The sequence below is a fragment of the Elaeis guineensis genome, chromosome 2, assembly GCF_000442705.2.
Source record: "Elaeis guineensis isolate ETL-2024a chromosome 2, EG11, whole genome shotgun sequence".
In the NCBI taxonomy this organism is placed as follows: Eukaryota; Viridiplantae; Streptophyta; class Magnoliopsida; order Arecales; family Arecaceae; genus Elaeis; species Elaeis guineensis.
Genome location: NC_025994.2, coordinates 48,306,014 through 48,330,967, shown reverse-complemented (window position 1 = coordinate 48,330,967; position 24,954 = coordinate 48,306,014). Strand labels below are relative to the sequence as shown.

At 46.6% G+C, this 24,954-nt stretch overlaps 1 protein-coding gene across 2 annotated transcripts in view; it reads left to right on the top strand.

Annotated features, from left to right (window-relative positions):
- Nucleotides 1-24,954, top strand: part of LOC105035534 (rhomboid-like protein 15) — a 43,318-nt gene that overhangs the window by 5,047 nt on the left and 13,317 nt on the right. For both annotated transcript variants that reach the window (XR_003799331.2, XM_010911117.3), the window contains exons 3-8: nt 15,022-15,325; nt 15,931-15,963; nt 16,052-16,143; nt 16,256-16,329; nt 16,652-16,746; nt 16,825-16,897. Coding sequence is in view for 1 of the 2 variants with exons in the window: in XM_010911117.3 (XP_010909419.1) it covers nt 15,022-15,325; nt 15,931-15,963; nt 16,052-16,143; nt 16,256-16,329; nt 16,652-16,746; nt 16,825-16,897 (671 nt within the window). In the remaining variant the exon portion in view is untranslated. The remainder of the gene's footprint in view (nt 1-15,021; nt 15,326-15,930; nt 15,964-16,051; nt 16,144-16,255; nt 16,330-16,651; nt 16,747-16,824; nt 16,898-24,954) is intronic.

Genomic DNA, 24,954 nt, shown 5'->3' with positions numbered 1-24,954 from the left:
ATGCATTGGGCCATTCATTATTTTGTTGATCACTAGTATCCTAGATACATACCCACTCCCAATTGAGCCTTTAAGAGAATTAAAAAGTCTTTGAACTTCGTTGAGATTACCTAGGATGTAATAATCAAATCATAACCATGATTGTTATATCACCCCTGTAAGTTAGCAACTACAATATTGGTTCCTTCCGTGATGTCTTGATGTTTTTTTTCCGGCCCTCATTGTATCTAGAGATGGCAAAATGGTTATATCATGTTTTAGCATTGTTTACAACAATCAAGTCATAATAGATAACAACAAACCTAGAGTTGGGCAACTATATAATTTGATTCTTTCAAGTGTTAATATAGTTTTGAGCAAGATTTGCGGATTTGGTATCGGAACCCATGCCGGTCGGTCAGCGGTACGATCGGTACGGATCTGTATTGGATTGGACCAACATGAATTGACGTAGAGTAAAAGAAGCAAATCGGGAGGAGGAAAAGAGAGAAAGAGAGAGAGGGGGGAAGAAAGAAAAAGAGGGAGGAAAGCCGTCGGAGAGACTGTAGGAGGGCCTCTGGCTGGCTGTCGTGGCCGTCAGACGGCACACTTGACGCCTGCGGCGCCGTGGGCGTGAAACAAGCGGGATTTATTTTTAAAAACAAGTGGTGTTTTTAGAAAAAATGATGAAGGGACGGTGGCGGTCGCCCTTGTTCCATGGTCGTGGCTTTGCCCGCGTGTTTTCCGCTGCTTAGTGGCCATGGCGGCCATTCGGTGCCTTTCGGCAGCCTCTCCGCCAGCTGCAGGATCCTCCAATACCGTCGCTCCTCCTCTCTCTTTCTCTTTCTCTTTCATTTAAAAGCCCTATCGGGCGACATCGATTCGCAGAGGCCTCCGCGGCCCTCCGACGGTTGCAGCGGTTCACCGATGGCGTCGTGATCTCTCTCCCTCCCCTCTTCTATCTCTCTTTTCCTCTTTTTTTCCTCTCTCTTCTCCAGTGTACCGTTTTTTCGGTCGAACCATCTCGATTTCCTGTCGGTCCAGCTCGGTACAGGATGTACCATCGGTTCGGATTGGTATGGAATTCCATGGCTTTGAGCTTTTTGGAATATCCAAAAGACTTTAAGAGTTCTTAATGTTGTTGTATAATATTCCAGATCAGATGACTAAGCTCCATTCACTAGAATCGAGTCCTCGACAACTTGCATAAGGGTGGGTGGCCTAAATATTGACCTCTTCCTCTATGTCTAGACTTTGTTTTCAGTATTTCAAAGCATCCAAGAGATTTTGGACTTCATCAAGATCACTTGTGGGCAAAAAATGGATGCAACTAGCATTTAACATATTTGATAATGCAGTCAATGTAACAGGCGGAAACCTTAACCGAAAAGATGTCCTAATCAATCTATGGTGCTTGAAAGTTATCAAGGACCGATGAAGTATCAATGGACCATATTTAAAGATCTAGTGGAGCTTACGTTCTGTTCTAGGAAGAGTGCTAGTTTACTAAAGAGTCCTAAAAGATTTGACTTGGCTTGTATTTATCCTTTTTTCCTTTAATTTTTCTTTTAGAATTTAGACAAGGGAGATTCCCTAAATATGACTGATATTATTTTCGAAAATGATGGATTATAACCTTTTTATAAGTTGACTCTTGTGCAATTGCTACTACCATGACTATGACATCATTATATTTTTAAAAGAGAACTACATCAGAGATACTTCCTTAAAGCCATGCCTCAAGGTGTGAGGCAAGATAATCATTTAAGAGAAAAAGGTTTGTTCCCAAAACAAAAAGTGTATTCTAGTAAGAAAAAAATACCTTATCCAAATGTTTCACTTGATTTTGGTCGCGAATCTTAATATTTTGGACCATGTTTAGTGTATTAGGGTAGTAAAAGGTCTGGGATGACATAGCATGATGACAGAGCTTCAAGTCCTGCGCAGCCACTTTGCGCAAAAATGCCAGAAGTTAGGTCTGTTTCCTGGTCTGCCCCTCAGTTGTCAGGCCCATAACTGGGCAACGGTCCTTACCAAGTTGGGTGTATTGCATATTTATAGTGATTGTAGAGTTTCATGACTATTGTAAGCTAAATTACTTAAAATGAGTAACTAAACCAAAAACAGAAGTTCAAAACAGTAAATCGTGTTTCCGAACAATCTCAAATTTGATCCTAGTACTCACAGTATTATGATTAAATCCAGATTTCTTGTCTCTTTCTCTCAAGAAATTATTTTACCTTGCAAGACAATGAACAAGGAACAGGATATAAGATTGATGGAAAATTCTCCAGAAAGCAACTATTTAGGTGATGGTCCATACCATACAGTCTGCACCATTTGACCAGGTATCAACACAGAACGGGGTTTAGCTATGTCTAATTGTGGTGTGGCAAGCAGAACTTCTATTCCTGTAATGAAGCTCATATTTCACCAACTCCAATTAAAGGATTTTTAGTATCTCACCATCTGCAAGCATATCTTAGCATCATTAACATGTGATTCTTCAATGGCAAAGCAAACTATCAATTTATCCAGAGTTAAGATGATTTAGAAAATAGCTATGCCTTTTGCAAATTTGTTTGTGTTTGTAAACTAGAACTTCCATAGCAAGAGTTAACCAAAGGGTTCAAAATTTTGGTTTCCCATAAAAATTGATATAAAAATAAATCCAGAACAATTCAAGAACATCAAATAAGTCATACATAATGGGAACTTTTGAGTATCTGTTGGATGTTTGTTCAGCAGTGTCATGTGATGGCACATTACGGAACATAGTCATAAGTGGGGTGATTAAGAGAATCAAAAAAATAGGACTCAGCAATCAACATAACCAATTGGACAGTTCCATATAATAATAAAAAAACAGACTTCGTATATTAGTCCAACATAAATGGGATAGGATGACTCGAGAAATGAAATATGACTGTTGGTGCAAAAATCCACCAGCGTCGGAGAAGCTGGAGTCGAAGGAGTCACGGTCGCCGTCGGGACCTGCAAAAGAAGTCTAAACCGGAGTTGGGGTTGCTCCGGCAAGACCCTCCGACGCTCAAGTCAGTTCTCTGCCTCAACAAGAATGGAGTGCTCGAATGGAAATTTTAGCAGAGTTTTTGGGATAGAAATTAGAGCTTAGAGAATAACGTATCTAGGCCCCCTTTTTATAGGCGGAGGGAGCAACGGATTGATAGCGACGTTTGTAACCGCCTAGTAGTGGGCCGCTCGGAGTCAGGAGGAGTTTATTATGAAGAGTAATGGGGTGGAGTCGTGGCTGTCACCATGGCTCGCCACGTGGAATCGATTGCGGAGAGTGGAGCGGCGTCCGTTGTCGCGACTCGCCAGGGAGTGGTGGAGCCGCGCAGTATCCGCCGCAGGGAGTGGAGCAGATTCGTGGCCATTACTGCGGCCTGCCGCGTGGAGCCTATTGCGGGGAGTGGTGGAGCCACGCAGAATCCGTCGCAGGAGGTGGAGCAGAGTCGTGGCCGTTACTGTGGCCTGTCAGAGAGTCCAGGCCTGTCGGCCGAAGCTCGGTTGAAGCGCCTGGCGGAGAGAGGTGGCTATCCATCTGGAAGGAGCTCGGATGTTGCTGGCGGGCCGTCCACCGTTGGGTGCTTTGAGCGTTAGTACTATAGGCGAGGGCCATCTGCAATTGAAGTCGGGGACGAGTCTGGCTCCCGTAGGAGTCCGGACGAAGTTCACCTGCAGTAGAAGTCGGAGACGAAGTTCGGCTCCCGTAGGAGTCCGGATGCAGTCTACCTGCAATTGAAGTCAGGGACGAAGTCCGGCTCCCGTAGGAGTCCGGACGAAGTTCACCTGCAGTAGGAGTCGGGGACGAAACCCGGCTCCCGTAGGAGTCCGGATGCAGTCTACCTGCAATTGAAGTCAGGGACGAAGTCCGGCTCCCGTAGGAGTCCAGACGAAGTTCATCTGCAATTGAAATCGGGGGCGAAGTCCGACTCCCGTAGGAGTTCGGACGAAGTCTGCCTGCAGTAGAAGTCGGGGATGAAGCCCGGCTCCCGTAGGAGTTCGGATGCAGTCTACCTGCAATTGAAGTCAGGGACGAAGTCCGGCTCCCGTAGGAGTCCGGACGAAGTTCACCTGCAATTGAAATCGGGGGTGAAGTCCGGCTCCTGTAGGAGTCCGGACGAAGTCTGTCTGTAGTAGAAGTCGGGGATGAAGTCCGGCTCCCGTAGGAGTCCGGATGCAGTCTACCTGCAATTGAAGTCAGGGACGAAGTCCGGCTCCCGTAGGAGTCCGGACGAAGTTCACCTGCAATTGAAATCAGGGGCGAAGTTCGGCTCCCGTAGGAGTCCGGACGAAGTCTGCCTGTAGTAGAAGTCGGGGACGAAGCTCGGCTCCCGTAGGAGTCCGGATGCAGTCTACCTGCAATTGAAGTCAGGGACGAAGTCCGGCTCCCGTAGGAGTCCGGACGAAGTTCACCTGCAATTGAAATCGGGGGCGAAGTTCGGCTCCCATAGGAGTCCGGACGAAGTCTGCCTGCAGTAGAAGTCGGAGACGAAGCCCGGCTCCCGTAGGAGTCCGGATGCAGTCTACCTGCAATTGAAGTCAGGGACGAAGTCCGGTTTCCGTAGGAGTCCGGACGAAGTTCACCTGCAATTGAAATCGGGGGCGAAGTCCGGCTCCCGTAGGAGTCCGGACGAAGTCTGTTTGCAGTAGAAGTCGGGACGAAGTCCGGCTCCCGTGGGAGTCCGGACGAAGTCTACCTGCAGTAGGGGCCGGGGATGGAGTCTGGCTCCCGTAGGAGTCCGGACGAAGTCTTTCCGCAGTCGAAGTCGGTGAAGTCCGGCTCCCGTAGGAGTCCGTCTGTCGTGAAGAATCTGGTCGACGCTGGTGGGGGTTTATCCATCGGCAGAACTCGGGAATGCTGCGAAGGTTCGGCCGCCAGAAAGGTTCAGAAAGATATCGCCGAAGGTCGAAAGTCGGCAGAATCCCCGGAGGGTCACTTCTGACGCGAACTTCGGCTGAGGGGGTATTTTGTACCCAACACCAGTCCCCCTACTTTCGAGTTCGAGTTTCGAATGGAGGAAGTACAAAGAAATTTCACAGCCGAAGTTGTCCCCTTGAATCCTGTGCACGATCGCCCTCAGATATTTTGGCATTTAATGCGCGCGTGCCGGAGCCTTTTTCCAACCGGGGCGATTCGAAGGGTCCTTTCGGAATTCCCACCGGAGCGTAGTCCTAAGCGCCACACCATAATGGTCCCGCCAGCGGTCAGCCCTACGCTGCGGTGAGTGGGACACGTGGCGGGCACTGATGGACTTAGGGATATCCGCCACCGTAACTGCGCCAGGCCCCGTCGCTTATTTAAGCCCCCTCCTTCCCTCCAGGGGCTTCACCTCGCCTGAGAGTTGGCGCCCTTCTTCTGTCTGAGAGTTTAGTCACTCCATCGGCGTCCTTTTTGACTCTAAGCGCTCTTCGCACCAGTCTTCGCCATCTCCACCGGCTCCCCGCCGCCTTCAGTCTTCCGAGTCCCTTCGAGGGGTTCTCCCGCCGGGGCTTCTGCCCTGGAAGCTAACCTCGAGAGGATGCCACGGATTATGAGGGGGAAAACAGCGGCCTGTGAATTCTCCGGCTGTCGAACTGTCACTGAGGGTTCCCACCGCCTCAAAGGGGGCTCGAGGGAGAATTCCTTCAACAACAAGGATTTAATAACGGAAACAACCGGTGAGCGCGTTCCACCCGAGAATTTCGGAGTAGTTGAACGGGGTGACACCGGTCAAGGGGGCAGAGTCGTCGTCACAAGCTGTGGTGGGATTCTTGGCGTCGTCGGGGCCGAGGGACCAGAAGCGGTCGGTGCTGACGGTGGGGCAGTAGAACTTGTTGCGGGGACGGTGGAAGTAGCGCATGCCGACCTTGCCGAAGTACCTAGGATGGTGGTTGTCGTGGAGCACACGGTGGTGGTGCATGCCTCCGGCGCCATCGCGGCCTCCGGGGTGCCTCCGGTTCTTCTTGATGTAGGTCGTCGTCGTCGTTGCCGTTGCCGTCGCTGCCCCTTGAATTCTATCCCCCCTTTTCCCCTAGGGTTGGGGTTTCGACGATGGAGCAGAACGAGGCGGGGGGCGAGAGCTGAGGGATTTATCACACGCACTGAAAAATGCTGTCGAGAAGGACGGAACCGGAAGGAGAAGTTGGGAGCTTGAAGTGGTCTCCAACGTGTTTCTTTTGAGTCTTGTAGTAATGTTTTTTTTCTCGGCCCCCAGGGCCTTATAACGTACACCTTTGTTAATCAAGAATGAGAAGGAGATTTTGTTACTCCGTCCGCATTTTGCGTCGAATTGCTGCCTGCCGAACTTCTTTCATTTACCATTGTTATTGTTGTATTCCCTTCTTTTTCTTTTTCTTTTCTTTTTTTTTTTTTTTGACATCGTCCGGAGGTCACCAGTCGTTGCCGCGTCGGCTCGTTTTTCCAGTCATCCTTCTTCAGCCTTAATGGCTCTGTAATGCATATTTAATAAATAACATGAGAAGGGAATTTTCTGCTACCTCTTTTACTCACGTGTTGAATTGTCGCTTGCCAAGCTTCTTTCGGCTTTTGCCTTGCTTGAAATCGATGCCGTTCGGAGGTACCCGATTGCCGTCGCATTGACCCGTCCTTTCGTCCATGGCCGCAGATTTGTCCGGGGCCGCTCGGGTTTGACGCCTCCTTTCAGAGTTCGAGCTCGGAGGTCCGAGCTTCTCGTCACCTTGAGGAAGTTATCTTATCTCGGGCTTGCGTTGAGAGCTTTCTTGAAGGCTGGGGTTTTTGATAAGAACCCCAATCTTTGTTGGGACGAGGTTTCCTGCATCTTTGATGCTGTTTGTTTTCCATTCGTCGCTGACGCAGTCCGTCGCTTTCCTTTTTAACTCCCCTCTCCTTTCTCCTTTTTCTTTTTCGAGTGAGGATTTTCCCTCTGCTCTTGGTGGGGTCGCGGGAGCGCGAAGGGGCCGCTGGGGAGGTCCCCTTTTTCCCATCCGGTCTTGAATGACCAGACCTTAATTGGTGTCGGGACGAGGTTCTTCCTTTATTTCTGTCGTAATAGGTTTCAGCTCTAGTTAGGACGAGATTCTCCTCTTGTCTCTAACAGGGCTATGGGGGCATATATGGGCGTTGCAGGGCCTCTCCCCCCATTCGGTCTAAATGTAACCGGGCCTTCGACTTTGCTCAGGTTAGGATGAGGTTCTCCTCCTGTCCCTAACGTGGCTGTGGGGGCACATATGGGCGTCGCAGGGCCTCTCCCCCCATCCGGTCTAAATGTAACCGGGCCTTCGACTTTGCTCATGTTAGGACGAGGTTCTCCTCCTGTTCCTAACATGGCTGTGGGAGCACATATGGGCGTTGCAGGGCCTCTCCCCCCATCCGGTTTAAATGTAACCGGGCCTTCCACTTTGCTCATGTTAGGACGAGGTTCTCCTTCTGTTCCTAACATGATTTGTTTCGATCGTCCTGTCGATATAGGCTCGTGCCAAGAGAGAAGACATGTGGATATAAGACTTTTATTAAAAATGAAGTTACTGGTAATACATTCGTAAATTTTCAGAGCTCCATGGTCGCGGGAGGTCTGCTCCTCCGAGCTCCTTGAGGTAATAAGTTTCGGGCCAGACTATTTCTTTGACTTCGTATGGGCCTTCCCAATTTGGGGCGAGCTTCCCTTGATCCTGAGGTTGCGAGACGGCAGCTCGTCGAAGCACTAAATCTCCTGCTCTAAAGACTTTATTTTTGACCCGGGAGTTGTAATAGCGGGTGACTTTCTGCCTGTAGGCTGCCGTCCGAACTTGAGCTACCTCCCGCTTTTCTTCCAGCAAGTCGAGGTTGGCTTTAAGACCTTACGAATTGTGGTGCTCGTTGAATGCCACGACTCGTGCCGACGGGAGCTTGAGCTCAATTGGGATAACGGCCTCCGTTCCGAAGGCTAGAGTGAAGGGGGTCTCCCCTATGGGCAGTCTTTGGGTAGTTCGATACGCCCACAACACATGATAAAGTTTGTCTGTCCAAGTTTCTTTCGCTTTTTCGAGTCTTGTCTTGATCCCTTGCAGCAGAGTTCTGTTGGTCACTTCAGCTTCGCCGTTCGCCTGAGGATGGGCTACGGACGTGAAGTTGTGGGAGATGTTTAGGTCCTCACAAAATTCGGCGAATCTCGCTCCCGCGAATTACCGTCCATTATCAGTAATTAGGATTCTCGGCGGGCCGAACCTGCAAACGATTGACTTCCAGACGAAGTCTTGCACTTTAGTTTCTGTGATTTTCGCCAGCGGTTCGGCCTCGACTCACTTGGTGAAATAGTCAATCACTACCAAGAGGAACTTCCTCTGCCCCGACGCCACGGAAAAGGGTCCAAGGATATCCATCCCCCATTGCGCAAAAGGCCATGGGGCACTCAAGGGTGTAAGCTCGGTGGCGGGCTGTCTCTGGATGTTGGCATATCTCTGACATCGGTCACACTTTCTGACGTATTCAATCGAGTCACGATGCATTGTCGATCAGTAATATCCTTGGCGGAGCAACTTGTGGGATAAGGATCTAGCCCCCAGATGGCTTCCGCAGATTCCTTCATGCACCTCCCACAAGACGTATTCAGCTTTCGAAGGCCGGAGGCATTTTAAAAGGGGCAGAGAGTATGATCTCTTGTACAACTTGTCCTCATAAAGGATGTATCGGGAGGTTTGATTTCTGAGCTTCCGAGCTTCTTTTGTATCATGAGGGAGAACTCCGTCCCTGAGATATGCCATCAGTGGGTCGATCCAACTGGGCTCATGATCAATTTCCATCACGGGCCGCGATTCTTCCATACTTGGGTACTTCAGAACTTCAAAGAGAACACCTTCGGGCAATTCAGCCGTAGCCAGCGTAGCCAGCTTGGAGAGAAGATCGGCCCTGGTATTTTTTATTCTTGGAATCTGCCTGATGTGGAAGCTACTAAAGGCGGGGACGAGCTCCTTTACCTTTTCAAGATACTTAGTCATGCTGTCCTCCCGCGCTTCGTAGTTTCCGTTGACTTGTCCCACTACCAATTAGGAGTCGCTGTGAACTTGGAGCCGATCTACTCCCAATTCTTTGGCGATCCTCAACCCTGCGATCAGAGCTTCATATTCAGCTCCATTGTTTGTTGTGGGGAACTCGAAGCGCAGAGTGTACTCCGCGACAATTCCCTCTGGACTGATCAAGATCAGGCCCGCGCCTGCGCCCGACATGTTGGAAGACCCGTCCACGTAGAGGGCCCAAAAGCAACTAGGGAGGTCGGCTTCTTCTTCAGGGGAGTTCGGTTGGGGCTCAAGGTCGTCAATTTCATCCTGTTCCGGTTCGGCCTCCTCCGAGATAGTGCACTCTACTATAAAATCTGCCAATATCTAGGCTTTTACCGTCGGTCTAGGTCGATAGTTGATGTCGAATTCAGTGAGCTCGATCGCCTATTTCGCCATCTTCCCGGAGGCATCTGCTCGGTGTAGAATCGCCTTGATCGGCTGGTCGGTGAGTAACGTTACGGTGTACCCTTGAAAGTAGGGTCGGAGCCTTCGGGCTGCAATCAACAGGGTGTAAGTTAGTTTCTCTAATTTAGTATACCTGGTTTCGGTGTCTCTCAATGTGCGATTGACGTAGTAGATCGGTCGTTGAATTTTCGTCTCTTCCTTAATAAGGACTGCTGCGAGAGCCATAGGGGAGACCGTCAGGTACAAAAACAGCTCCTCTCCAGGCTCGGGCTTCGCCAACAACGGAGGCGAGCCAAGGTAGCTCCTTAGCTCTTCGAATGCCTGTTGGCATTCAGGGGTCCAACAGAAGTTCTTCGGTCGCTTGAGGGTTTGGAAGAAGGGTAAGCACCGTTCGGCCGACCTCGCGACGAAGCGATTCAGGGCTACTACCCTCCCTGTAAGGCGTTGAACCTCTTTTATCGACTTCGGGACGGCCATCTCTTGGATGGTGCGAATTTTCTCTGGATTGGCTTCAATCCCGCGCCCCGATACCAAGAAGCCCAGGAACTTCTCCGAGATCACTCCGAAAGCACATTTAGTCGGGTTTAGTTTCATCTTATATTTTCGGAGGGCGCCGAAGGTCTCCTCAAGGTCGGCGACGTGGTTCATGGAAGATTTGCTTTTCACGAGCATGTCGTCCACGTAGACCTCCATGTTGCGGCCGATCTGCTCCTTGAAGATTTTGTTCACCAGCCGCTGATAGGTCGCACCTGCATTTTTGAGGTCAAAAGGCATGACCCTGTAATAGTAAAGGCCACGGTTAGTAATGAAAGCAGTCTTTTCTTCGTCTTCCGGCGCCATCCTGATTTGGTTATAGCCGGAGAATGCGTCCATAAAGGTGAGAAGCTCATGGCCCGAGGTCGCATCCATCAGTTGATCAATTCTGGGCAGAGGGTACCTGTCCTTTGGGCAGGCTTTATTCAGTTTTTTGAAGTCTATACACATCCTCCACTTGCTGTTTGCCTTTTTGACTAGGACAACGTTGGAAATCCAGTCAGGATAATTGACTTCTCTAATGAATCCGGCTTTCAGGAGTTTGTCCACTTCCTCGGCTATCGCTTTCTGCCTCTCCGGTGCATGATCTCGGATTTTTTCTTTCGTCGGTCGATGCTTTGGATCGACGGCCAGACGGTGCTCCATGACTTCCGTGTCAATTCCCGACATGTCTGCTGGAACCCAAGCAAAAATGTCCGCATTCTTTCGTAGAAAATCGACGAGATGCGCCCGCACCTCTTCCCCCAGGTTGGAGCCGATCTTCACCACATGCTCCGCATTCCCGTCGTTCAAAGGGATCGGAACCAGATCTTCGATTGGGCCGCCCCTCTCCTCAGCGAGGTCGTCGCGGGCGTCAGCCCATCAACTGGACAGAGGTCGGATTGGTCACTTCTTTGCAAGGCTATGTTGTAGCAGTGTCTGGTCAGGGCTTGGTCTCCCCTGACCTCTCCGACCTCCTGGTTGGTAGGGAATTTCAATTTCAAATGGTAGGTTGACACGACGGCCCGGAGAGCGTTGAGGTCAGGTCGGTCGAGGATCGCGTTGTAGGCTGACGGCGCCTTCACAACCAGGAAATTCACCAGAGCCCTGGATTGTCTTGGATATCGACCCGCAGCTACAGTCAAAGTTATTACTCCCTCCATCGGGACAGCATCGCCGGTAAATCCTACCAGAGGGGAGCTAATCGGCCCCAAATGGCCGTCAAGGATGGATATTCTTGAGAAGGCATCGTAGAACAAAATGTCGGCCGAACTTCCATTGTCAACAAGAATGCGGCGGACGTCGTAATTAGCTATATTCAAGGAAACTACAACCGCGTCGTTATGAGGAAATTGAACTCCCCGAGCATCTTCTTCAGTGAAAGTTATGGATTCCTCAATCTTTTGCCGCTTGGGAGGTCCGGCCAATACGCCGGTCGCTCCCCGCCAGGATTCTTCCAAGATGGTGTTGGCGAAATCCGTCGGAGGCCGATTGTCTGACCGCTCCATACCGGCGGCCGTTGCCGAAGGAGGAGCCTGAAAAACTGGAGGCGAGGCCGGAGCCTGAGATCTGGCCGCGGAGACCGTGGGTCGCCGTGTGGATGCTTCGCGGGAAGGCATCGGGCGAAGATCTAGTGGGGGAAGGAAGAGGACGTCAGAAAAGATAACTGGAGGCGGCCCCGTTGAGCACTCCTTTAAGAACAAGGGTACTGCGAAGACACAGACTCTTCCTCTAGCGCCAATCCTGTTGGTGCAAAAATCCGCCTGCGTCGGAGAAGCTGGAGTCGAAGGAGTCACGGTCGCTGTCGGGACCTGCAAAAGAAGTCTAAACCGGAGTTGGGGTTGCTCCGGCAAGATCCTCCGACGTTCAAGTCAGTTCTTTGCCTCAACAAGAATGGAGTGCTCGAACGGAAATTTTAGCAGAGTTTTTGGGATAGAAATTAGAGTTTAGAGAATAACGTATCTGGGGTCCCCTTTTTATAGGCGGAGGGAGCAACGGATTGATAGCGACGTTTGTAACCGCCTAGTAGTGGGCCGCTCGGAGCCAGGAGGAGTTTATTATGAAGAGTAATGGGGTGGAGTCGTGGCTGTCACCATGGCTCGCCATGTGGAATCGGTTGCGGAGAGTGGAGCGGCGTCCGTTGTCGCGACTCGCCAGGGAGTGGTGGAGCCGCGCAGTATCTACCGCAGGGAGTGGAGCAGATTCGTGGCCATTACTGCAGCCTGCCGCGTGGAGCCTATTGCGGGGAGTGGTGGAGCCGCGCAGAATCCGTCGCAGGAGGTGGAGCAGAGTCGTGGCCGTTACTGTGGCCTGTCAGGGAGTCCAGGCCTGTCGGTCGAAGCTCGGTTGAAGCGCCTGGCGGAGAGAGGTGGCTATCCATCTGGAAGGAGCTCGGATGTTGCTGGCGGCCGTCCACCGTTGGGTGCCTTGAGCGTTAGTACTATAGGCGAGGGCCATCTGCAATTGAAGTCGGGGACGAAGTCCGGCTCCCGTAGGAGTCCGGACGAAGTTCACCTGCAGTAGAAGTCAGGGACGAAGTTCGGCTCCCGTAGGAGTCCGGATGCAGTCTACCTGCAATTGAAGTCAGGGACGAAGTCCGGCTCCCGTAGGAGTCCGGACGAAGTTCACCTGCAGTAGGAGTCGGGGACGAAGCCCGACTCCCGTAGGAGTCCGGATGCAGTCTACCTGCAATTGAAGTCAGGGACGAAGTCCGGCTCCCGTAGGAGTCCGGACGAAGTTCACCTACAATTGAAATCGGGGGCGAAGTCCGACTCCCGTAGGAGTCCGAACGAAGTCTGCCTGCAGTAGAAGTCGGGGACGAAGCCCGGCTCCCGTAGGAGTCCGGATGCAGTCTACCTGCAATTGAAGTCAGGGACGAAGTTCGGCTCCCGTAGGAGTCCGGACGAAGTTCACCTGCAATTGAAATCGGGGGCGAAGTCCGGCTCCCGTAGGAGTCCGGACGAAGTCTGCCTGCAGTAGAAGTCGGGGACGAAGTCCGGCTCCCGTAGGAGTCCGGATGCAGTCTGCCTGCAATAGAAGTCGGGGACGAAGTCCGGCTCCCGTAGGAGTCCGGACGAAGTTCACCTGCAATTGAAATCGGGGGCGAAGTCCGGCTCCCGTAGGAGTCCGGACGAAGTCTGCCTGCAGTAGAAGTCGGGGACGAAGTCCGGCTCCCGTAGGAGTCCAGATGCAGTCTACCTGCAATTGAAGTCAGGGACGAAGTCCGGCTTCCGTATGAGTCCGGACGAAGTTCACCAGCAATTGAAATCGGGAGCGAAGTCCGGCTCCTGTAGGAGTCCGGACGAAGTTCACCTGCAATTGAAATCGGGGGCGAAGTCCGGCTCTTGTAGGAGTCAGGACGAAGTCTGCTTGCAGTAGAAGTCGGGGACGAAGCTCGGCTCCCGTAGGAGTCCGGATGCAGTCTACCTGCAATTGAAGTCAGGGACGAAGTCCGGCTCCCGTAGGAGTCCGGACGAAGTTCACCTGCAATTGAAATCGGGGGCGAAGTCCGGCTCCCGTAGGAGTTCGGACGAAGTTTGCCTGCAGTAGAAGTCGGGACGAAGTCCGGCTCCCGTGGGAGTCCGGACGAAGTCTACCTGCAGTAGGGGCCAGGGACAGAGTCCGGCTCCCGTAGGAGTCCGGACGAAGTCTTCCTGCAGTCGAAGTCGGCGAAGTCCGGCTCCCGTAGGAGTCCGTCTGTCGTGAAGAATCTGGTCGACGCTGGTGGGGGTTTATCCATCGGCAGAACTCGGGAATGCTGCGGAGGCTCGGCCGCCGGAAAGGTTCGGAAAGATGTCGCTGAAAGTCGGAAGTCGGCAGAATCCCCGGAGGGTCACTCCTGACGCGAACTTCGGCTGAAGGGGTATTTTGTACCCAACCATGACAATCAGCTCTAAAAAGTTTAACATACACAAATTTGAGCAATCATCTCTAATTTTAATCAATAAATTGCAACCATTAATTCTTTCCTCATATAAGTTAAATGTAGAATAAATGGGAAGAGAATGATTTCAGCCAGGTTTACCATGTCGATACCTGGCTTTGTACTGGTATTGTGGTACTATCATATTACAGTATCGATACATGGAATGGTACAAGTTGGTGGGGCATACTGAGCATCGGTACAGTACATACTGCATACTGGTTTGGTGTCAGGATGGTATGGTTTGTCCGGCACGGTATGGTAGGGTACCAACTGGTATGGGAGACCTTATCACTTCACCTTTATTACACAATGTACACTTTTCTTGAATTTGTCAATGTTTCCAACAGTTGTAAATTGAACTATTCTCCGGACAGAGTAATCTCCTAAAGACTTGACTTTTTTATGGAACTCTAGGTTCAGGAGGACTTTCTGTAAGCCAAACCTAGGTCATGATCAATGAAAAAGGTGAAGGACATCACCAAGAAATTTTCATCTGTCTTCTATGATACTTATTATCCCTGACTAAAGTAGTTGGGAAGCGTAGATGAGCTGAGGCTTGTTGGCCCAGAGATTTGTAAGTTCCAAGTATTTAAACAATTATTGGCGGACCTGTAAGTCCCTGTAGTCATGGTCCTCATGAAACCAGTATACTCTTCTGTTATCAGAACCAACTATTTGTGGTGTACGTGAACATGCTGTTCTGTTTTCTTTCCAATCGGAACTGCTAGGAAGAAAGCATAATCTTCTCTTTTCTTTCAACAAACTCCTTGGAGCAGAATACAAAAATTCTCTGATAAAACTGAACTGACAAATAGATTAGTTCTCTGTTATTTGCTTCCTATTGCATGTGTTGAAGGACCTATGATCATTCTTTTTAATAATCAAAGCTCATATTCATGTTATATGCTAGAAAGTAGAAACTTTTCCAATCTGATATTTATCTTTTGTATCCAGCTAATGTATATATGGAAGAAATAAAATAAGCATTACAAGGAAAATGTAATTGAAGTTTGAGTTATCCCTGGCATTTAAAGCTTGTGTTCCTTTATCTTTTCTTTCTTTTTTCTGTTTGGGAGGAGCTCTCTAATGATTATTGAGTCACTAGTTGATATATTCAATTCTGTTATGTTTTATTTATATAACTTATATTGAGCTCTAACATTCATTTTTCTTTTTTATAGTATACAGGATTTATACTTCCGTTCTTTTTCATGGATCTCTGCTGCATGTTCTTTTCAATATGTTGGCTTTGGTTCCTCTGGGTACAGAGTTGGAGAGAATTATGGGATCCATCCGCCTGTTGTATTTAATCTTCTTACTTGCTACAGCCAATGCTATTTTTCATCTTATTATTGCTTTTGTTGTGGCCCACAATCCTTTACACCCTTATCCATTTCTGATGAATGAATGTGCCATTGGTTTCTCTGGAATCATATTCTCAATGATCGTCATAGAGACAAACCTAAGCGGGGTACAGTCTAGAAGGTCTGTTATCTGCTATAATTTTTCATTTATTTTCTCTTTTCATGAAATACACCAGCATAAAAAAATGGAGTACTTTATTGCATGGTAAGGATTTCCCATCCCAGTCTATCCCAGTGGTGCCGTACCAGACCAGTGATAAACTGGATCCCACGATGCATTTGGGACCCCGGGTCTCTCTAGACAGGATCTTCCTGCTCTGTCCTGGCCAAGACGGATCCGGATGGTTTCATCCCGGCACCTTAGGTGGCCTGGCATCCTGGACAATTTTTTTCTCTTCACTTTTGTTGCTAATGATCATTCTGGTTCTTCCCTACCCATTTTAGTACTATTACATACTGGGACAAACCAGGATGGGCCCTTTGCCAGCATTTAGATCATTGGTGCACAGGGCACTGCTTTGAAGCAGAAACCTCTTATCTGATGACAATTTAAACTTGACAGGCTGACCTCCAATGTAATTGGTGGTTCGTAATCTTAAAAATATAAAAGCATCCTCACCTTTAGAGTTCAGAATTATGATAATTCAGAAAATGTGAAATGATCTATGTCCTGTTTATTCATCATACCCCAATCTGTTGATGTTTGCTTTCTTTTATATTTTGCAGTGTTTTTGGACTCTTCAGTGTCCCTGCCAAATGGTATTTAGCCTATACATTGCATGAAATAAAGTTTCTAAGTTTTCCAGTCTCATAGCCTTTTTATCCAGTTATAAAATGTTTCATTCAGGTATGCATGGATCTTATTGATACTGTTCCAACTTCTAGCGACCAACGTTTCATTATTGGGGCACTTGTGCGGCATTGTATCTGGGTTTGCATGTTTGTTCTTGCATTTCCTTCCATCACCTTTTTTTTTCTTTAAGACATGAAGTCAGAATGATGGGGAAGGGGAACTCATAATGCTTACAGCATTGCTTCTGTTTCTTACCAGACACTTATGGATTGTTCAACTACTTGCTACCTGGATCATCTTTCTACTCGTCCATTGAAAGTTCCTCTCTTCTAGTAAGTTTTTTTTTTTCTTTTAACTCACTTATGTTATTGTGATATAAGCATGTGAACATTTATGTTTGAATTTAAAATCATTCTTCATGGCATTTGTGAGTTTTCAGATTGATTCCCTGCATAGAATCACTATGTAATAAGCATAATCGATGCAAGCATTTCCTATTCTAGTTTTTTGTAATTGCAGAAATTAAGGTTACATGGAGTAACAAGAAATGGGAAATAAGCCTTTGAAATATTCATGAAATCTGAGACATACATGTGTGCTTTAGAGTTATCCTAGCTCTTGACATATCAAAATTGAATTTTTATGTTTTTTCAGTCTGCTTGTATACGGCATCCTGGGTTTATTTTGTGTACTGGAGGGACTACATATGGTCAGCTTCCTATATATTTGAATGCAGCTACAGCATCCAGGTAACCTGCATATCTGCAAATTTTGCTGATTGGTCATTGTTAGCTAGGATTTATTTTGTTCTTTCTGCCTTGATGCAGTGGTTTAAGCCCAGGAAACATATGGAGGAATCTTTCTTCATGGATGCCACAAAGGGAGACATCAACCAGTCAGGTGAGTAGTTAGCACCATAAAAACATATGAGAAATCTTAAAGTTCAAATTGAACAGCTATGGGATAGCAAGACAAAGGGTGAACAGCTATGTTATTGCTTCTAGATGATCCACTGTTATTGTTTGATTCCTATTTGTTCTTGTAATAGTTTATGGACACATTTGATGCACATGGGAATACATACATACCTATGTATGAAACATTAAATACATCTTTACTCAGAAAAACAAAACATCATCTGTATTTGACAATTAAATTGAGGATTTTGAAAAAATGGAATTATTTTGATAGAACATAATATGATTAGTTTCAGCATTGCCTCAATTTGTATAGTTCAGTATTTATTACTTGTATCTGTTAAGGTTAACTTGTTAGAATAACACGTGAAATCTTTTCAAAATTTCAAACCTCCCCTTAGATAATATAGTTAGATTTTTCATATATGTCGTATGGAACGAAAAAGTGCATGTCGTTTATAATGAATTACTTCTTGCTCATCCCAAAACATTGGATCCGAAGTTGCTTTGGGAAGCTGATTATGGTGATGTGATGTGGGAGCATTATGTCTCGTTTTAATTTGAATATGATCAAGAATAGTTTAGCTATAGTCATCTAACATATATATGTTAAAACAATGGAGAAGCCTCCGTGTGACATGTGAGATTTAGAAAAATGCGGAAGGAAGCCACGTAGCAAAGAAATTTGCTCAATGCGCTTCGAATTCGAAGCAGTGGAGGAAATAACAAGCTGCAAGCTCGCCGCGAGATCGATCGACTGAGCGAGCGATGGCAGGGTAGCGAGATCCATCGAGAGGGAGAGAAGGGTTTGGAAATTATGGCGATCATCCTGTTCCTGACTTAGATCCGGTCTGAATCAATTCGGAGTAGGGTTGGGAGATGGTGGCGATGGTGGGTCTAGGGTATATAAGCAAATTGCTAATGTAAACTGAAATACTAATGCAAACTCATTGTATGGTAGAAATATAAGCAAATTGCTCTTCACAAAGGTTTCATGATGGAGGGCTTTCTTCATAATTGAAACAATTCTAAATATCCATCTTCTTTTATCCTTCTTTTTTCCTCCAACATTACAGTTTCTTGTATAGTGGAATTTTATTTGTTCTTGTAATTCTTAATAAACAATAAGGTTGTTTTTTTGTGTGGAGGTTGATTTGCAATTTAGATATGATGGATAAGGATGTTGCTTACCTCCTAGAAGCAGATGCTTGTGTTTTTTATGAGAAGGTCCCTTGAACATCAAGCCATTGTGATGAAGAAACTGTTTGGAGAGATTCAAAAGCATTAACTTTTGAGTGCGTTTCTAAGGTTCCAAAGTCTATTTTTAGTGAAAATTTAGTAGTTTCTAGGGATGTAAACATTTGTTATTTGTAGGGTCCCTTTTTGAAAATATCAGATTTAGATATTGAAGATGGCTATATTAATTGTTGGGATCATTAGCATCACTAGTTATAATGCACGTGATTATGCACATGTAATTGATGGTAATAATAACTTTAAATCATAATTCACAATCGTCACGAATCTATGTATGCTCATGTCCCTGTTTTGTCTGCTTATTGTGCTGTGTAAAATAGCATTGGTTCCATAATGAAATAGTATCTTATAATATTAAAACTTTAAAAGATTTTTCTTGACGAGTAGAGTTTGTTTCACAGTCAAATAGTGTTCTTTACTTGCAATGGGCTCTTTTACCGGCAGAAAATGCATTATTGCTTTTAAATCTTATGATGCCATATTGGGAGGCTTTATTACCACCTTTTGAATGCTTATTTTCCTTGAACACAAGGTGATTGGTATCTTATTCGATTGTTAGTTATTTTCCTTGGTTGGGTTTTTCGACACAAGTATGATAACATCAACCCAATAATCATTTAGGCATATATCCAATCTGAAAGATTAGTGTCCTGCAAGCCAATCACATAGTGATGTGATAGGGACTTTTCTATAATATCTTCCAGCTCATGTATTTGATCATTTATTTATGAATAAAATGAGGTATTTTGTTTCATCATTTGTTGCATCTTATTTATTTTTAAGATTATGATGAACCTCATAAATTAGGGTAATGATTTTAGGATCATGATGAGATCATGCTAGTAAGATCTAAAATCTTAAAATTCGAATCTAAAATATTTTCAGTCGTTGGATTATTGAGTCAGAGATTAATGATTCTGATAAAACTAGCACATTCTATATATGCTCAACGGAGAGGATGATTGATTTGATAATCATCTGTGTGGAGATACTAATACAAGGATGTGGATGCTCATTAGGGAATGAGTTCATTAAATTGATCTGTCGAAAGAGAACATCTTATGGAGCCTTACTTACATGTGAAAAAAGGTTCTCTAAAAGGGAGTTGTGCAAGTGATCCTTAGATTTGAGACCACCATGAAACCTTATGTACATGAATTTATGTTTTTGGTTCATACTCATTCTTGACTAAGTCATGTACGGGATGTTTTGAATATGGTAGAATATATATGAAGGATATGAGTCAGTCAATAAGGAATCGATCACTCCTAGTAGGAGGAGATCATCTTATGTGTTATCATCTCTTGATGACTCAGAAAGTCTTTGATCAAAGCAGGATGAGAATTAGAAAGAGTTTTTAATGTTTCATTATTAGAGCCATCGTTGATTGATGGATAATCAATATGAATATATAATTGAGTTTAACATGATTCTATACTCATAAATATATTCGGAATGTAGGATGATCGAAGGATTGAATTGCACAGTAACTTGCCACTGAAGGGTATATTTGGTATTTCCGTCAAATTTTTTATCTTTCGGATAGTTATAATACGTTACTAGACGTCAATCTTAACTTGTAGGTATTTATGAATTAAAGTGTTTAATTCATAAATCAATCAAAAAGAGTTCTGATTGATCAATTTGGGTTGACATGATTTGGACCTAAATTGATTGGAAGGATTCTAATTAAATTAGGTTAACATGTACCTAGACTTATTGCTGGCTAGATGTGGAACCCAATGGGTCATACACATAATGAATTTGGTCAAAGATCTATTTGGAATAGGTTATAGATCATTGGATCCAAGTTGGGTTGCTAATTGGCATACCAGCACTTGTGGTTAATCCTAACTTTTAAATCAAATCAGATTTGTTTTAGAACCTTGTTTATTTGGTTAACCTAATGGAGTATGACTTAAATTAGATCAAGCCATGGAGGGGCAGCCAAGAGTTGGCACCTCCAAGCCTCACCCACGCCCTTTTGATCGAGTCCCAAGTGGTTGGGACTCTATCTAGTATTAGGCACAACAATTTATGGTGCTAATTTATTTTTGGCATGGAGGAAGGATCAGAGTCTTTTTGATATGGGATTAAGACCCATGTGGCACCTCCTCATGTTTATCTCTAAGCCTCCTATGCACCTGAGTCTTATCCAAAGTTGGCGCAAAAATTATTGGGTGCTACTTCTCTGTTTGGCGTGGAGAAGGACTGAAGTCCTGCTTTGGGTCTCTGACCCATGTGGCATCATCGGGATCTCTCTCTCCCTTCCACACGACATGGTGGCCTTTGGACCAAGTCCATGCCCCTTGGGTGGCGTGGAGTAGATTATTTTACAAAGAGAGGCGAAGCAGAAAATGTTTCTGCTTGAGGTCAGCGCCAAGAGTCCTGCTTTGGGCAGAGTGCCCTCATCTCTTCTCATGCCTATCTTATGGGTATTGGATTAGATCCAATGCCACATGGCATTGCGTAGAAGTTTATCAGAATGAGAAAGACATATATACGTCCCTTTGATGCCGAAACAACGTATACACTTTTCTTCGGAAGAAAAGTGGCGCGCTCCTTGACCCTTGAGAAGTCCTTCTGCATGAAGGAACTTATCTATATTTCTATGGAAATTATTTTGGGGGGCATGGACTTGGGATGCATTGGTTTATGTTCCACCTCCTCTCTAAATATAAATACGGACCCCATCCAAGAGTCCAAGGTATCAAAACCATTTCGGTTCTCTTCCTTCTCTTAAGACAAGTCTTCCAAATTAAGACAAGTCAAGAGAAATTCAGACAAGAGTGGGGAAGAGAACAGAAAAGGATTTTGAGATATTAAAGAGAGGGATAAGGGAAGAGAAAGAGAGTTCTAGCCAAATCTTTGAGAAGGATTTGATCCTAGAGAGGCTAAAGAAATTTTTGGAGGAAGAATTCAGCAACAAGTTTCCTTGAAGGAGTGTCCTTGATCGAGTCCAGTGTGGATCACCGTTGGAGGGCAAATACTTGGGTGCCTTGTGGAAATCGATCGACCTACACAGGTATGCTTTTGAACAAAATGTTTAAATGCAGCTTTGATTATGATCATCAAGGGGTTTCTGGGTTCTAGGGTTCGGTTTTCTTGATGTTCATTAAGGAAAAATTTTTGAACATTACCCTTCCGTTGCTATACCGCAACCCTACACAATCTAGTTTGGAGTGTGGGTACCATGACATTCTTTGAATCTAACGAAATCCAATAGCAATAATATTCTGTTAATTGAGGTCTTATTTTATTCTAGTATGCCGAGTAAGTGCCGCTGATGAGGATGAGTAGAGAGTGGGCATGGCTGAAGTTTTGAATGGACACTAGACTTTTCTATTATTTGATATAGGATCATTATAGGCCTGGGGAAAGAAATATTCTAGTTAGATATTAACATGGAGAGGAGGACCTAGTGGTTAAGGAGTTTTAAATGGCTTGGCATTTGAGTGGTCAAGATGATTGTACGTAAATTCAAAAATCGAACTGGCTTATTTCATTGTTTGGTGACAATTTGGAAGAGAGAGATATTTTTATTATTATAAGGATACTTTAGGAGAGGGACATTTGAGATTAGGAAAGTTTGCACATGGCATGCTTATATAATTTTTAGGATTTTACTTATGGATGTTTGTGAAAGATTCCCGAGCTAATACATACATACATGGATGAACTCACCTGGAGGCGTAGATCGATCCATAGCCAGGAATCCTAGGTTCAGTGGCCGTAGCTGAGGAAGGATGGGGAGCAAGCGAAACACCGAAAGGAGGAGAAAGGCATCAGCAGCGATGAGTGGAGGGTGAGAGGCAAGGGTTTCGAAGGAAATGGATTCTTGGTCTTCTCAACTAGGATTCAAGGGAGAGAAAAGAATGGGTAGAAATCCTCAATTTCTTATTGAGAGCAAGAGAGAGAGGGTGGGGGGGAGGCAGAGGAGGGGGGATCCACGAGGGGGGGGCTTCAAAGGGTTTCGAAGGATCTTGGGGTGGTGGGGTGGCGGGCGATTGTGAGCAGAGGAGATGATGAAGTGGTCGGAGCAGTGGGGATCTGGGATTCTTTTCTTTTGATTTTTTTGTGTTTTTTTTTTTTCGGGGGCGGGGGGGGGGAGGGATTTCAAAAGGGTTGGAATGATATGCCAAGGAGGGGAGGAGAAGGGGCTTTTTACTGGGTTCGACCTATTTACTGAGCCAATAGGGCGAATTGTTCTTGTTCCTCGTCAGTTTGATTCGATATGCCCCAAGTAGGATGGCTCAAGTTGGTATAGCGAACCTCGCATACATGTATATGAAGAGATCTGACAAAACAATAGCAAGTTTCATGGAAGTCATTTGGGAAAGTCTTGCAACTTTTGTTTCACATGTGAATTTTGGTTTGTTTCTCCTGCATGTTGATATCAAGGGACTAAGCAATGATGCATCATTGTGGAAGATATGTATAATACAAGAAGTGAGGATTTAGTTTCTCCATCCTAGTGTTGTACGCAAGCAAGCCAAGGTTGGCTTGAGCTTGTTTCAGCTTGATACAAGTTGGCAAGGATCAGTGAAATGTCTCAAACCCACAGTGTAAAAGCTGAAGTTATTGGATCAAGGACTGGCCTAGGCTTATAAACCCATGTGGCACCCCATTAATCATTTGATGTGGGACTATAACAATCTTCCCCACCCAACATCGTAACACCCTTATCATGGATTGTCTCCTACTTGAGAGGGAGGCCCACCCATGGCTTGGGTCCGATGCTATCCTTGTATCCTAATGAGGGATCCATATGATTGATAAGGGCTGTGACACACACTGGACCTAGCTTTAGGACCACCTGTTATGGACTCACAGACCAAGAACTTAAGCTATTGGCTGGAGGACTGGCCCATGCTTATAAGCCCATATGGCACCCCCTTAATCAGCCAGTGTAGGACTATACAATCAAGTTTGGCTTATATGTAGCTGAGGGCTTGCTTGCTGTTGGAGATATGTTGAGAGAGAGTGCAAAGAGAATGAAGGACCTGATGTGACTAGTGCAAGCGAAGGAGATGAAGCATTAAATGTTGATTGAGGCATAGGAGGCAATGTAGGAGGCAGCATTGATGGCTCAACATCATAGTCGAGAAGACATCATGATCGACCCCACCGGAAGGAAGCAGAGCTGGGGAATATTGGGAGCTAAATTTAGTTTACCACCTGCAGAACATGAGAGAGAGAGAGAGAGAGAGAGAGAGAGCAAGGATGGAGGTGAGGAAGGTCATTCAGAAAGTGGAGAGAGATGAGAACTTTAGGGCTGAAACTGGTATCCTAGAGTTTATTAATCTTGTCCTAACTATTAGATTGAGATCTAGCAATTGACATTATGAATGACTAGTTAAGTTTCTTCCTGTTGGGTATAAAATACCCCTCCAGCCGAAGTTCGTACCAGGAGTGACCCTCCCGGGACTCTGCCGACGTCCAACCTTGGGCGACGTCTTTCCGAACCTCTCCGACGGTCGAGCTTCCACAATATTCCCAAGTTTTGCCGACGGATAAACTCCCACAGCTTCTTCTACAAGTGTCGATCGGATTCCCCCGACGGACGAACTCCTACCGCATCTCCCGGGCTTCTCCAGCGATAAGCTTCTTCGGTTGTCCATCAGGCTGCTCCAAGTGCTCTCTGGATTCTACCATCGACCGATCTCCTACAAGGGTCAACCGTTCTCCGGACCCTTTCCGGATCTTTTCCGACAGGATTCGATCGACTCCAATCCGAATTTCTTCCAGAACTACGTCAGTTCGTTAGTGGCCGAACTTTCCCAACAGCAGATCTCCACGACGGACGGGCTCCATCCAAGTTTCTACAGCGGTCGACCGCCTTCTGGGTTTCATCCGAGCTCCTACGGGAGCCGGACTTCTTCCCCGAACTCCTACTGCAGGTAGACTTCGTCCGAGCTCCTACGGGAGCCGGACTTCAGTCCTGAGCTCCCATTGCAGGTAGACCTCATCCGAATTCTTACAAGAATCGGACTCCGAGCCCCCACCACAAGCGATCTACTCCGAGCTACTACTACAAGTGGTCTACTTCAAATTTTTACTACGAGCGGTCCGCGTCGGATTTCTACTGTAAGCCTCCACCCGAGCTTCCCTTGTGAACGAATTCCTTCCGGACTTCTATTGCAGGCAGGCTTCGGTCGAGCTTTCTCAACAAATGATCCCCATCCGGACTTCTACGGGAACCAGACTCCGATCGAACTTCTGTAGCGGACAGATTCCGGACGAACTCTTAAGACGCACAGGCTCCAGCAGCCGAACCCCTCCAGTGGGTGAACCTCTCCAGCGCCATCCGACATCCACTGTCGGTCGATCTTTTGTCGGATTTTGCGTGAAACTGAACTTCGTCCACAGAAAGCCCTTGACCGAGCTTCTACAGCAGATGACCTTCGCCTGCAGTACTAGCGCCCAAGGCACCCAACGGTAGAAAGCTCACCAGCAACATCCGAGCTCCTCTCAGACGGAGAGACCCCTCTCCACCAGACACCCCAATCGAGCTTCGACCGACAGGCCTGGACTCCCTGGCAGGCCACAGTAATGGCCGCGACTCTGCTTCACTTCCTGTAACGCATCCCACGCCGCTCCATCATGCTCTGGTAAGTCACGACAACGGACATCACTCCACTCTTCATAACAGGCTCCACGTGGCAGGCCACGGCGATGGCCATGACTCCACTCCACTACTCTCCGTAACAAACTCATGGCCCCGAACGGCCCACCACCAGTCGGTTACAGACGTCGCTGTCAATCTGTTACATCCTCCGCCTA